Source organism: Eumetopias jubatus, unplaced genomic scaffold (assembly GCF_037043125.1).
Source record: "Eumetopias jubatus isolate StellerSeaLion01/CBP00866 unplaced genomic scaffold, mEumJub1_p1.0 scaffold_1, whole genome shotgun sequence".
Taxonomy (NCBI): domain Eukaryota; kingdom Metazoa; phylum Chordata; class Mammalia; order Carnivora; family Otariidae; genus Eumetopias; species Eumetopias jubatus.
Genome location: NW_028274807.1, coordinates 212,294,928 through 212,307,653, shown reverse-complemented (window position 1 = coordinate 212,307,653; position 12,726 = coordinate 212,294,928). Strand labels below are relative to the sequence as shown.

At 49.7% G+C, this 12,726-nt stretch overlaps 1 protein-coding gene across 3 annotated transcripts in view; it reads left to right on the top strand.

Moving 5' to 3' along the window:
* INSR (insulin receptor) overlaps positions 1–12,726 on the top strand; it is a 128,323-nt gene that overhangs the window by 75,543 nt on the left and 40,054 nt on the right. For all 3 annotated transcript variants that reach the window (XM_028093217.2, XM_028093216.2, XM_028093218.2), the window contains exons 3-6: positions 2,992–3,313; positions 8,826–8,974; positions 10,140–10,284; positions 12,392–12,606. In XM_028093217.2, coding sequence (XP_027949018.1) covers positions 2,992–3,313; positions 8,826–8,974; positions 10,140–10,284; positions 12,392–12,606 — 831 coding nt within the window. The remainder of the gene's footprint in view (positions 1–2,991; positions 3,314–8,825; positions 8,975–10,139; positions 10,285–12,391; positions 12,607–12,726) is intronic.

The window sequence follows — 12,726 nt, the reverse complement described above, 5'->3', positions numbered from 1 at the left end:
AGTCATTCCTTTTGCCTCTCTGTCTGATTGGAGCTGTGCCTACTAAAGGCCTGTTGGTGCAAGCCCCGTCTTAGGAGTGTGTATCCTAGGAGCTGGTGCTGTGAACGCAGCAGACACAGCTTGTCCTCCAGCCTTCCCTCTAGACAGACGGTCAACAAACACCTAGTGTAGTTTTTGAGAGCGATAAATACTAGAAGAAAAATGTAATCAGATCGTGTGTTAGGACATGGTTGAGAAGCGGGGGGGTGGGGGTGGAGGGGAGTGACTTCCAGTGGGGAGGTCAGGGAAGGTCTTCCTGAAGTGCTGGGACCTGAAGAACAAGAATGAGCCAGTCGTGGGGTCGTGGGAGGATAATGGGGGAGGGTGCTTCAGCTAGGTGGAACAGCAGATGTAAAGGTCCTTAGGTAGGAGTGTGTGTTGGGGGGGCAGGCGGGGGCGGGGGAAGCAGAAAGGAGACCCACATGGCTGCCATCTGGGGCCGGGAGAAGGACTCCAAGAGGCCAGCAGGCTAGACCACAAGAGACTTGTAGGCCTTAGCAAGGAATTTATTTTCATTCTCAAGGCCTCTGCTGTCCAGTGCAAGAGCCAATAGCTGCCTGTGGCTGGTAAAATTAAAACTGAAATACAATGAAATACAATGAAAAGTTTACTTCCTCAGGAGAAATCGGAACCCTTGTGTACTCTTGGCGAGAATGCAAAATGGCGCAGCCGCTGTGGAAAACAGTATGGTGGTTCCTCAAAAAATTAAAAATAGAATTACCATATGATTCAACAATTCTGCTTCTGGGTGTATACGCAGAAGAATTGAAAGCTGAGTCTTGAAGAGATACTTGTGTATCCATGATCTTAACAGCATTATTCACAGTGGAAACAACCCAAATGCCAATTGATGGATGAATGAATAAATAAAACAGGGTGTATGTACACACAGTGGAATGCTATTCAGGCTTGAAAAGGAAAGAAATTCTGACACCTGCTACAACATGGATGAATCTTGAAGACTTTATGCTCCGTGAAACAAGCCAGTCACAAAAAGACAAGTAGTATATGATTCTCCTCCCTGGAGGTCCCTAGAGGAGTCCCATCCACAGAGACAGAGAGTAGATGGTAGGAGCCAGGGGATGGGCAGGGGCACGGGGAGTTGGTGTTTTAAGAGAGACAGAGTTTCAGTCTGGGAAGATGAGAAAGTTCTGGAGATGGATGGTGGGAATGGTTAGTGACAGTGTGAGTATACTTTGTGCCACTGCGCTGTGCCCTTAAAAATGGTTAAGATGGTCAATTTTATGCTATGTGTATTTTGCCACGATAAAAAAAAAAATTGCACTAACCACACACAAGAGCCACAGGGGAGGAGCGGCTACCGTGTTCGACAGTGCAGCTCGAGAACATTCCTGTCCTCGCAGAAAGTTACATCAGACAGTGCTGCTCCTATGTGAATGTGGCTTCAGGGACCCCTTCTGTTTCCTGGGGCTGGTTTTGGGGTCCACTGGGGCCTTAAAGTGGCTGCAACAAAGAGCCTGAGGGCTTGGGGTCAGGAACACTCCCCAGCCTCCAGACTGTGTTTCAAGCCATGCAGAGTGACTGAGTGAAGAAAGCGACTCCAAGAACAGGCCAGGCCACAGTCGAGGTCTGTCCAGCCTCAGGGAAGCCATATGTCCACGGATAGATATGCCAACAGCCTGGGCAGGGAGGTCTGGTCATTAAGGACCAGGCCAGATGCCGAGGCACTGAAATCAAGGGGGTAATTAGGAAGTGATGAGTAGTGAGACCTGGGGAGAGAGGGGGTGGGTGACAAGCTGCTGCAGGAACCCGGCGCAGAGTCCAGCCTTTGGTGGACAAGTTCCGTTACAGGGGACCAGAAACTCCCCCGGCCATGAAATCAGAGGCAAGCCTCTGGCCTCCCCATCGGCAGGGCCTTCTTTTTTTCTTCCTGTTCATTATCTCCTTCAGGTTGCAACAGACGTGTCCCCTTCCCCTTCCCTCCAGCCCCATGCTTCTGGCTTATGCGATTGCGCATCCTAAGCCTGGAGTTTAAGTAAGCACCTGCCTCCTCCGTCGGACCCCGTGCTCCGGAAGGAGGGGCTGTGGCCGCCTTGTTGTTCCTGCACCTTGTTCCTTGTTCCTTGGTTGCAACATCTAGATCAGGGCAATCAGATGTCGGTTGAAGTGATAAATGACCTTTGGGTAACTTGCTTCACCTTCTTGTACCTTGGTTTCCCCATTTGTAACACGGAGGAAACGGCCCTATAGTAATGTATCTGTTTATACCAATATTGCAGAAGCGTGCTAGAGGCAGCTTGCTAGAACCGACGGTCAGGGTTTCAGGAAATTTGTGAACTAGCTAATTAAAGAAGCTGTTATGAAAAGGTACATGAGACAGACTTACAATTAACAAATCACGTTAGGGCGCCTGGGTGGCTCAGTTGGTTAAGCGACTGCCTTCGGCTCAGGTCATGGTCCTGGAGTCCCTGGATCCAGTCCCGCATCGGGCTCCCTGCTCGGCGGGGAGTCTGCTTCTCCCTCTGACCCTACCCCCTCTCATATGCTTTCTCTCTCTCTCTCAAATAAATAAATAAAATCTTTAAAAAAAACACAAATCATGTTAAAAACAAAGGTAATAAATACTCAGAGCTCCCCACTTCCTATTATCTCACTACATTTTTCAATTGCTTACGCTTTTGAGGTTATTCGCTACTATTATAGCTATATAGTGAGATGCTGTTATAAGGCTGGGCTACTGTGTGTCTCTCTCATCTGCTCCATGTTCAGCAGCATTTTGTTGGTAGCTTCAGATGGACCGAGGTGGGGGTATTTACACTGGGGCGATTTGCAAATGCTGCAAGTCAGAGCCTCTCTGCTGATATGAATTAATAGTCAAGAAGGGAGACCGTTACTGTTATGATTTTGTGTGGCTTTTGCCCTCCCTCATCCAGGCTTGCAGTCTGTGCAGACAGCGAAGCTGCTGACCGGCTGTTTTCTCTCTCTCCCCAGTTTGTCCCACCATCTGCAAGTCACACGGCTGTACCGCCGAGGGTCTCTGCTGCCACAGCCAGTGTTTAGGCAATTGCTCCGAGCCCGACGACCCCACCAAGTGCGTGGCCTGTCGCAACTTCTACCTGGATGGCAGGTGCGTGGAGACCTGCCCGCCCCCGTACTACCACTTCCAAGACTGGCGCTGCGTGAACTTCAGCTTCTGCCAGGACCTGCACAACAGATGCAAGAACTCCCGGAGACAGGGCTGCCACCAGTATGCCATTCACAATAGCAAGTGTATCCCTGAGTGCCCCTCTGGCTACACGATGAATTCCAGCAAGTGAGTCCAGGGTGTGGCTTCGGGGGGTGGGGAGGTGGTGGTGCAGCAAAGACGGGAAGCAATGCAGGGCTGATGGTGGTGGTGGTGGTGGTGGTGGGTGGGGGGTGGCATCTGCTAAAACTGTGTGAAAAACTAGAGTTAACTGGCAACGAGTGAGGGGGTGCTGCCGCGTGGTGATATTCCTCGGTCTCTCGGATGCCGTTGTTGCCTCCTGTTTTGGTCCTGGCCTTTGGAGCTGGACTCGACAAACTTTCCATAAAGGACGAGAGAGTAAATATTTTCCCGTTGTATGCACCGTTTTTTAGTTTTTCTGTGCTTAGCTTGGTGAACAGAAGGCAGAAAGACAGGAGTCCTTGGTTTCCACTAGCATCCTTCTCAGGGACGGGACTGTCCCCAGGGATGCGGCTGCCCAAATGTTACAGCCCAGAGCAGAGCTGAGGTTTTTATGTTTTCTCCCTGCTGAAGCCAGACAGCGTGCTGAGATTAGCCAGGAGCACAAGGAGGAAGAGAATCCATTCTAGACTATTCTCAGGACTTTGCTGCATTTTGAAGGACAGGGCCATCAAACCTAATGTTCCCTAATGTTCGGGTGAGGAATACGGTTTTCTCTCTTTGGTGGTGAGTCAGATTTCCTACGCACATCGCAGACTTTTTGTTCATGTTGTTAGCTTCTTAGATGAGCTATTTCGGTGTCTCAGGGCTGTAACCAAGTTTAAAAAATCTGTTTCCTGGTTTTTGTGTTGAGGGTTTGAAAAAAAAAAAAACCCCACAAAACAACAAAAAACAAATCAGAAACAGACGCACGTCAAGGGGCCTTGAGCTGATCTGCTTACGTAAAAAATCTTCCTCTTCAGACTTGAGAATTAGCCAAGCGAGCGTGTTCTGGTGGGAAATTTTATTTCCCCGGGTGGAGTGGGTGGGAAGGAAAACAATTTTTATTTCAGGTCTTATGAGCCTCTCTTTGAGTGTTTGTGAAACCTGCAAGTACAACATGTTTTGTTTTACTTGTTTTTGATAAAACCTATCAAGTGGCTTTGTTGACCAAAAATAGGCTTCTATAAATCACCTTTGCATGCCAGACAGAGCTTTTTTTTTTTCTTTTTTTTTTTCCTGGCCAGTTTATCACTCAGGTTGGGAAAATGACCATATTCCTTTTGATTCATTTCTGTTTTTTGTTTTTTTTTCCACATTTGAAATAAAGCATGGATATTAACGTCTTCTGGCGAAATGTTTATTTAAAAGACACTGGCTTTAAATAAAAGGTATTTTTTTTTTTCCTGACTGTAACTGAGACCTGAGATGGAGAGATTTCTTTGATGTGCTTGCTGATGGTGCAACAGCCCCTAGGACCCAAACCCTGGGAAATTGGCAGCATGTTCTGTGAAGTCTGGGACCTTTACTGAGGGAAGAAAGGCAAAGTGAGGGATGCCAATTATAACTTGTCAGAGCAATATTTTACTTTGTTGGTTTAAAAAAAATACTAGCTTTCCTTCTGAAGCTTTTATTTGATGAAAGACTATAGTGCTGCCATTTTCTAATGTGGTTTAATATCAAATGGGACCAGATAGGTTTTCTTCCATTCTGGTGGTTTATATGGGAATGGTTTCTGATAGTTTCAGAACAGAGGTCTGGGAACCCACATGATTCATTAAAAAGCCTCACTATCTTTGGTCACTTTGAGGTTCCTGGTGGGAGTCCTGGGGTGCTCTTTCCTGGGACGAGGAGGGCTTGATATTTGGGGTGAATGTCAAGAGTGTCGTGGGCATGGGGCATCCCTGTCCTTCGCTCTAGAATGATCTTTGCCTGGCTGGCTTCTTGTCAGCCAGCTCCCAGCTGAAAAGTCACTTCCTCTGAGAACCCTTCCCTATTGGACCGCCCTGGCTGAATTAGCATCCAGCCACTCCTTGGCACATCGCACAGTTTTCATTTTTTATTTTTTAAGATTTTATTTATTTATTTGACAGAGAGATAGAGAGCACAAGTAGGCAGAGAGGCAGGCAGAGGGAAGGAGAAGCAGGCTCCCTGCTGAGCAGGGAGCCCGACGCAGGGCTGGATCCCAGGACCCTGGGATCATGACCTGAGCTCAAGGCAGCCGCTTAACCAAGTGAGCCACCCAGGCGCCCCCAGTTTTCACTTTTTTCATGGCATTTACCTCCAGTTGATATTTTGTCAGTTTGTTAATTTTGCCCAACCTGACCATATGTTTTACAAGTGTATTGGTGAGCTCTTTCTGGGTAACAAACCAGCCAACACTTAGTGACTTGGAACAACACTCATTTATGATTTATAATGATTTCATGGGTTGACGGGTGGTTTGTCCAGCCTGGGCTGAGCCAGCCATGACTGCATACTATAGGGTAGCCTCTCATGTCTTGGACGGGCAGCCGAGGCCTCTCTCCATGTGGTTACTTAGCCCCGTAGCCAGGAAGCACCTGCCCCCATGTGCAAGTACTTCTCAAGCCTGTGTTTGCATTACATCTGTTACCGTCCCATTGGCCAAAGCAAGTCACGTGGCCAAGCCCAGATTCTCTGAATGGGGACCTACAGGGCACTTCTTGGTGGGATGGGCTGCAAACACCTTGGGGCCTTTGTAATCTCCCACGGGGAAAGTAGATTGCCTCTTTCGTTCACTCATGTGTGCCTGCAGCTTAGAACGGGCGATGGCAAAGGGCCAGATTGTAAATATTTTCAGCTCTGCGGGCCATATGGCCTCTGTTGGCAGCTACGCAACTCAGCCCCTATAGCACAAGAACAGCACCATAGATGATACGTGAACCAGCGGGTGCGGCCGCGCTGCAGCCTAATGTTATTTACAGAGACAGGTGGTCAGCTGGATCTGGCCCGCGGGCCGTCGTTGGCTGGCCCCTGGCTTAGAGTATCACCTGTCACATAATAGGTGCTCTGGGAGTATTTGCAGAATCAACAAAAGAACCCAAACATTTGGTCCCTATTCCATTTCCACCCCAGCTGTTCTGATACCAACCCGTGTCCGTGGGGCAGTTCTGACCCTAGCCACCTGGAGTGAGCATCGGACTCTGTCCTCCACCATGCTGCCCTCACTCCAGGTGCCAGCCACGCTTTGGGGTACCCAGGCCACCCATACTTCTCATCGGTTGGATATGCATGTAGGGGTTCTCACGTATCCATTTTAGGCTCAATAATTTGCTAGAACAGGTCACAGTACTAAAAAAAAAAAAGCCATACTGTTCCATTAGTCCCGAGCCTGTTAATGGTAGCGCCCTTGGTTAGGGACTCCGGCAGGGCTCACCCGAGAGGCACATGTCAGCTGTGGCCAGTCCAGACGTTTCCCCGTCAGGGCCCCTATTTATGGCTGGGCCGGCCCTTGTGGTTCTTAGGATCGCTGGACGCACTTCAGCAAAGACTATTTGGGAACTTTGAGGAATGAGGGTGATGACTCACAAGTCCTCACAAGAGGGCACACGGCACCCTCGTGGGCCACACAGCGAGATCACTGGCAAAGAGAGAGAGAGAGAGACAGTGTGGACCTGGGGCTCTGCCTTCGTTAGGGTCCGATGGTGGGGTGTCCAGGGTTTCGTGGGTTCACTCTTTACTGGTGAATTTATTTTTTTAAAGATTTTATTTATTTATTTGAGAGAGAGCAGGAGCGGGGTGGGGGGAGAGGCAGAGGCAGAGGCAGAAGCAGACTCCCCCCCTCTGAGCAGGGAGCCCGATGTGGGGCTCGATCCCAGGACCCTGGGACCACGACCTGAGCTGAAGGGAGATGCTTCACCGACTGAGCCCCCCAGGTGCCCCTTCACTGGTGAATTTAAAGCATAAGAAGAGGAATTGGGGTGGGGAGGGAGAAGTGGGGTCACTCGGACAGTCAACTATCTAGGCCACCTAGGGCTTTCGGAAGGAGGGAGCTTTAGGGGCGGGGCAGCCGAATTCCTTATCTCTCGGAGCTGGGTCATACAGTTGGCCATACGTTCACCGGAGGGATGTCTTTTGAAATGGATGCCTTGGCAATCAGAGCTCACCGTCAGGCACTTACACTGCCTGTACTTACAGCTACAGCTTTATTATTAAGGACGTGTATGTTATCACGGGGTGTCCCAGCTCTGTCCCGTGGAATCAGGGACGTGGCCCTCCCAGCAGATGTTTGCATTCACTGTCCAGGAAACTTCACTGAGCCGGTGTCCAGAATTTTCCCTGGGCTCTCGTTACATAGCTGTGATCAATTGACTCCTTGAGCATGTGCTTGAACTCCATCTTCAGTGGACCCACAAATCTAATCCCATCTTTGGTCCTCTTGGGGACCAGCCCCCATCCCGAAGCTACATAGGGACCACCACACTGTCTCCTCACTAGCATAGCAAAGATGCTCCTACCTCTCGGGGAATTCCAAAGGCCTTTGAAGCTCTGTGCCAGGACCTGGGACTGCCATCACCGAGGTCATTCTGAAGAATTGGATATGCCAGGGGTGTGTAACCAGCCACAGTAGCAACAATGATACCACTAATAAAAAGTGGTCATCAGAGCAAGGACTAACGGTTCTTGTTTTCTACATGCCAAGGACTTTAGATAGTTTCTCCCTCTGGGAAATTCTGGTAAAACCCTCACTGGACTGACTTGGGTGTGTGCCCACCTCTGAACCCCCGGGGGGGTGGGTGATGGTGCCCAGCCTGGCCTGGATCATGTGTCTTGCCTGGACCTAGGAGTGCTGTGCTAGCCAAGAACCCATCTCAGACCCTGTGTGGGGGAGGGATGGTTCCCAAAGGACTCCTGGAGGCTGTGTATTCGAGTACCATAGGCTATAGTCAGTAAAGCCAAAGGCTGCCGCCGTCACACACTGTCCCGTGCGAGGTTGTGTTATAGGTGTAGGCACGTCAGACCCTACGCAACAGCAAGCATCGGGTCTCCTCGGGGTGGCAGCCCAAGTTCTGGCCTGTGGGGGTGGTAGCACTGTGGTATGGGGCAGCAGAAATCCTCCGAAAGGCCCACCAGCTTGGAAAAATTCCCATCACCGTGGTAACGCCCGAGTCCCATCCCTTCATTATGATGGTGTGAGTCCTGCTTCTTCGGGGTAGGATGGGATCCTCCTTGGGGTGCAGTGTAAATACCATTACTCTGGGGAATGGCTGGAGCCTTGTCGTTTTAGGGGAAAAGCGTGAGTCCCCTGCCTTTAGGGTAAAGCCATAGGACGTACTACCATGGAGGATGGCATGCACCTGCCCCTTACACGGTGGTTCTTACTGGGGGTGATTTGCCCCCTGTCCCCGCAGGGGACAATGTTTGGAGACATGTTTGGCTGTCATGCTGAGGGACAGGTGTTACTGGCATTGAGTGAGTGAGGGCCGGGGAGGCTGCTCAGCACCTTCCAGGCACAAGACACGCTCACAACAGAGAATTCTCCGGCCCCAAATGTCAGCAATGCTGTGGTGGAAATGCCCAGCCTTAGGGTAGCAGCGTAAGTCCCGTCCTTGGGACCCTGAGCAGTCCTGGTGCGTGGGGTCCTGGGTGCCCTGACCCCCTCTCTCCACTCTTTCTTCAGCCTGATGTGCACTCCATGCCTGGGCCCCTGTCCCAAGGTCTGCCACATCCTGGAGGGCGAGAAAACCATTGACTCGGTGACGTCTGCCCAGGAGCTTCGAGGCTGCACTGTTGTCAACGGAAGCCTCATCATCAACATCCGAGGGGGCAGTGAGTGCTTTGGGGGTGGGGGCTGCCCCCAGCTGGGACCCACCTTCCCGGCTACACACCACCGGAGGAGTCACTTGACCTAAAATTCACAGCTCAGTCCTGGCCCCGCCCACCCGGAGATGCTAATTTTCCAAGTTGGAAATTGGTGTTCTTATGCGGGAATTTGCATTTTTAACAAGTAGGCCACGTGCCCTGTGGCAGGTCTGCGGGCCGTGTTTCCAGAAATACCATCGCAGGCAAAAAGGCATCCCTTTATTTATTCAGCAAACATTTATCGAATACTCACAGTGAACAAAGCAAAGCCCACGCATGATGGATCTTAGAAATAAACGCATCAATGTATAACGTAAACTTGGGGTGGACCCCACTATGAAGGGAAGTAAAGCAGGGAAACGGGTGGGGGGGGGAGCAGAGATCGGTGACTTCTTCTTATAAAGGGCCACAGAATAAATATATTCAGCTTTGCAGGCCAGACGATCTCTGCCATAACTAGTCAACTCTGCTGCTGTAAAAACAGCCATAGAGAACCTGTAAACAAATGGGTGTGGCTCTTTTCCAATTAAACGTTATTTACGAAACAGACTGGATTTGGCCACGGGGCGTCTGTCATTTGCCAGCCTCCGAAATAGAGAATAAAGGGGTCTGCTATTTTTATTTATTTATTTATTTGAGAGAGAGAATGAGAGATAGCACAAGAGGGAAGAGGGTCAGAGGGAGAAGCAGACTCCCTGCTGAGCAGGGAGCCCGATGTGGGACTCGATCCCGGGACTCCAGGATCATGACCTGAGCCGAAGGCAGTCGCTTAACCAACTGAGCCACCTAGGCACCCTGGTCTGCTATTTTTGAAGGGGTTTCTGCTCTGAGGAAGGATGCTTTGAGCTGGAGATGAAGCAAACCAAGCAGATCTATGAGAGAAAAATATTCTGGGCAAAGGAGGAAGCCAGTGCAAAGGTCCTGAGGCAGAAGGATGCCTGGCTTATTTAAGGGATGGTGGGGAGGCCCATGTGTCTGGAGGAGGGCAAACAAGCTAAAGGATGAGGAAAAAAGCATGCTGGTCACTTATATGGGGACTTGCAGCCTCTAGGTTGACTCCTCACTATGAGAGATGATGGGAAGATTAAAATATTTCTGTAGAAGCTCACTGGATATTCTCTCCTTTCCTTAGACAACCTGGCAGCTGAGCTGGAGGCCAACCTAGGACTCATTGAAGAAATTTCCGGGTATCTGAAAATCCGGAGATCCTACGCTCTTGTGTCACTTTCTTTTTTCCGGAAGTTACGGCTGATTCGAGGAGAGACCTTGGAAATCGGGTACGTGGCTCGGTTCTGGGTGTGGCCCGAAGGCTTACTAGGAGGAGGTTCGTGAGTTAAAACAACTCACGGGTTTTTGCCAAGACACGGAAACACCTGTGTCCATGGATGGGCGAAGGGATAGAGATGTGGCTCATACATGCAATGGAATATCACTCGGCCATAAATAGAAAGGAAATCCTACCATTTGCAACAACACATATCGACCTGAGGGTGTTATGCTAAGTGAAATAGGTCAGAGAAACACAAATGCTGTAAGATCTCACTTATATGAGGAATTTAAAAACAAAACAACAAAAACACGCTTTGAGATACAGAGAATAATAGATTGGTGGTTGCCAGAGGTGGGAGAAACAAGTGCAGGAGGTCAAAAGGTATGGACTTCCAGTCATAAAATAAGTAAGTCCTGGAGATGTGATGTATCCATGGTGACCGTAGTTAACAATACTGAATTACACATATGAAATTTGCTAAGAGCGTAAATCTTATTTTTTTAAAGATTTTATTTATTCTTGGTGCCCCAAGAGCATAAATCTTAAAAGGTCTTGTCACAAGAAACAATTTTTTTTTTAAAGATTTTTTTAATTTATTTGACAGAGAGAGACATAGCGAGAGAGGGAACACAAGCAGGGGGAGTGGGAGAGGGAGAAGCAGGTTTCCCGTGGAGCAGGGAGCCCGATGCGGGGCTCGATCCCAGGACCCCGGGACCATGACCTGAGCCAAAGGCAGACGCTTAACGACTGAGCCACCCAGGCGCCCCGAAACAATTTTTTTTTTTTAAATCATGTGAGGTGATGGAAGTGAACTGAACTTATGGTGGTGATCATTTCATGATATCTACAAATAGCAAATCATAATGTTGGAAGCCTGAAACGAATACTGTTATAAATCAGTTATATCTCAGTAAAACTGGAGGCAGCGGTGGGGGCGTAGGGGGGGAGAAAAACTTAGATTTTTTTTATTGAGGTGCAGTTGACATGTAGTATTATATTAGTTTCAGGTGTACGACATAATGATTCTATATTTGTGTATATGCGAAGTGATCACCACGGTAAATCTAGTTAACAACCATCGCCACGTACAGTTACAAAATTTTTTTCTTGTGTTGAGAACTTTCTTTTTTAAGATTGTATTTATTTATTTGAGAAAGAGATAACGAGAGAGCATGAGTAGGGTGGGGAGAGGGAGAAGCAGAGTCCCCGCTGAGCAGGGAGCCCAAAGCGGGGCTCGATCAGAGGACCCTGAGATCATGACCTGAGCTGAAGGCAGACGCTCAACCGACTGAGCCACCCAGGCGCCCAGAACTTAGGGGTTTTTAAAGCCCCCCAAAGAATCTGTTAGGGGACAGTGCCTGGAGAGAAAGGAATGTGCTGGGACGTGTCGAGAGACCTAGCCGAGGAAATTGATGCAGTCACTCTTGGGAAATCGCAAGAGGTACAGCCCAAACTTTGTGCCCTCCAAGTGTGCTTTGGGCTTTGTTATGAGTTGGAGTGCTGCCTTGCCCGGGACCCTGGGAGTGCTGTGCCCTGTACCTTCTCAGCTCTTGGTCCCCTTTGACAGTGACTGCACCTACTCCTTGCTGAAATTCTCATCTCTGGCCCACAGGATTCTAATTCTTGGGGATACTCTCCCTGCCTCATCTCGCTCCCAGGTCCCTTTACTCCACCTGCTTTGAGAGTTGGTGTGCTGGGCTCCCAGCCTTGGCTGTCTCTCTGACGAGCTACGTGTGCTTAGAGCTCCAGCCCTGGCTTACCCTCAAGCCCGTCTCTAGCGGGGTGACCCCCAGAAGCCTCATATGCCACATGTACAAAATGGAACGCCTTTCCTTGCCCCCGCTGTCCATCCTCATTTCTCAGATCCCCTCCCCTCGAGGTCTGCTGACTCTGGGTCAGTAAAACAACAGAGAGCCAGACTATCTGTGTTTCCTGTAGTTGGAGATGGACTCACGAGTGACAAGTCTGAGGAGGGCTGTCCAACAATGCTGTCAAGGACCCAGATTCTGTCCATTTTTGTGCTCCTCAGGGTCACAGCTCCAGCCATGGCCCCGCCATCTTGGCGTTGGAGGTGACAAGCCAGCGAATGACTAGGTTTGTGTATGTTTCCATAGGAACTACTCTTTCTACGCCTTGGACAACCAGAACCTAAGGCAGCTCTGGGACTGGAGCAAACACAACCTCACCATCACTCAGGGGAAACTCTTCTTCCACTACAATCCCAAACTCTGCTTGTCAGAAATTCACAAGATGGAGGAAGTTTCAGGAACCAAGGGGCGCCAGGAGAGGAACGACATTGCCCTGAAGACCAATGGGGACCAGGCGTCTTGTAAGTGGGGATGCCCTGGTCCTTCCAACCCGTGGATCAGATAAGGTGGCCGCCCTCCTCCTTGAGAACTGCACTGGCCCTTGGGGGTGGGGTGGAGGTGTCATTGCCCCCCCAATGAGC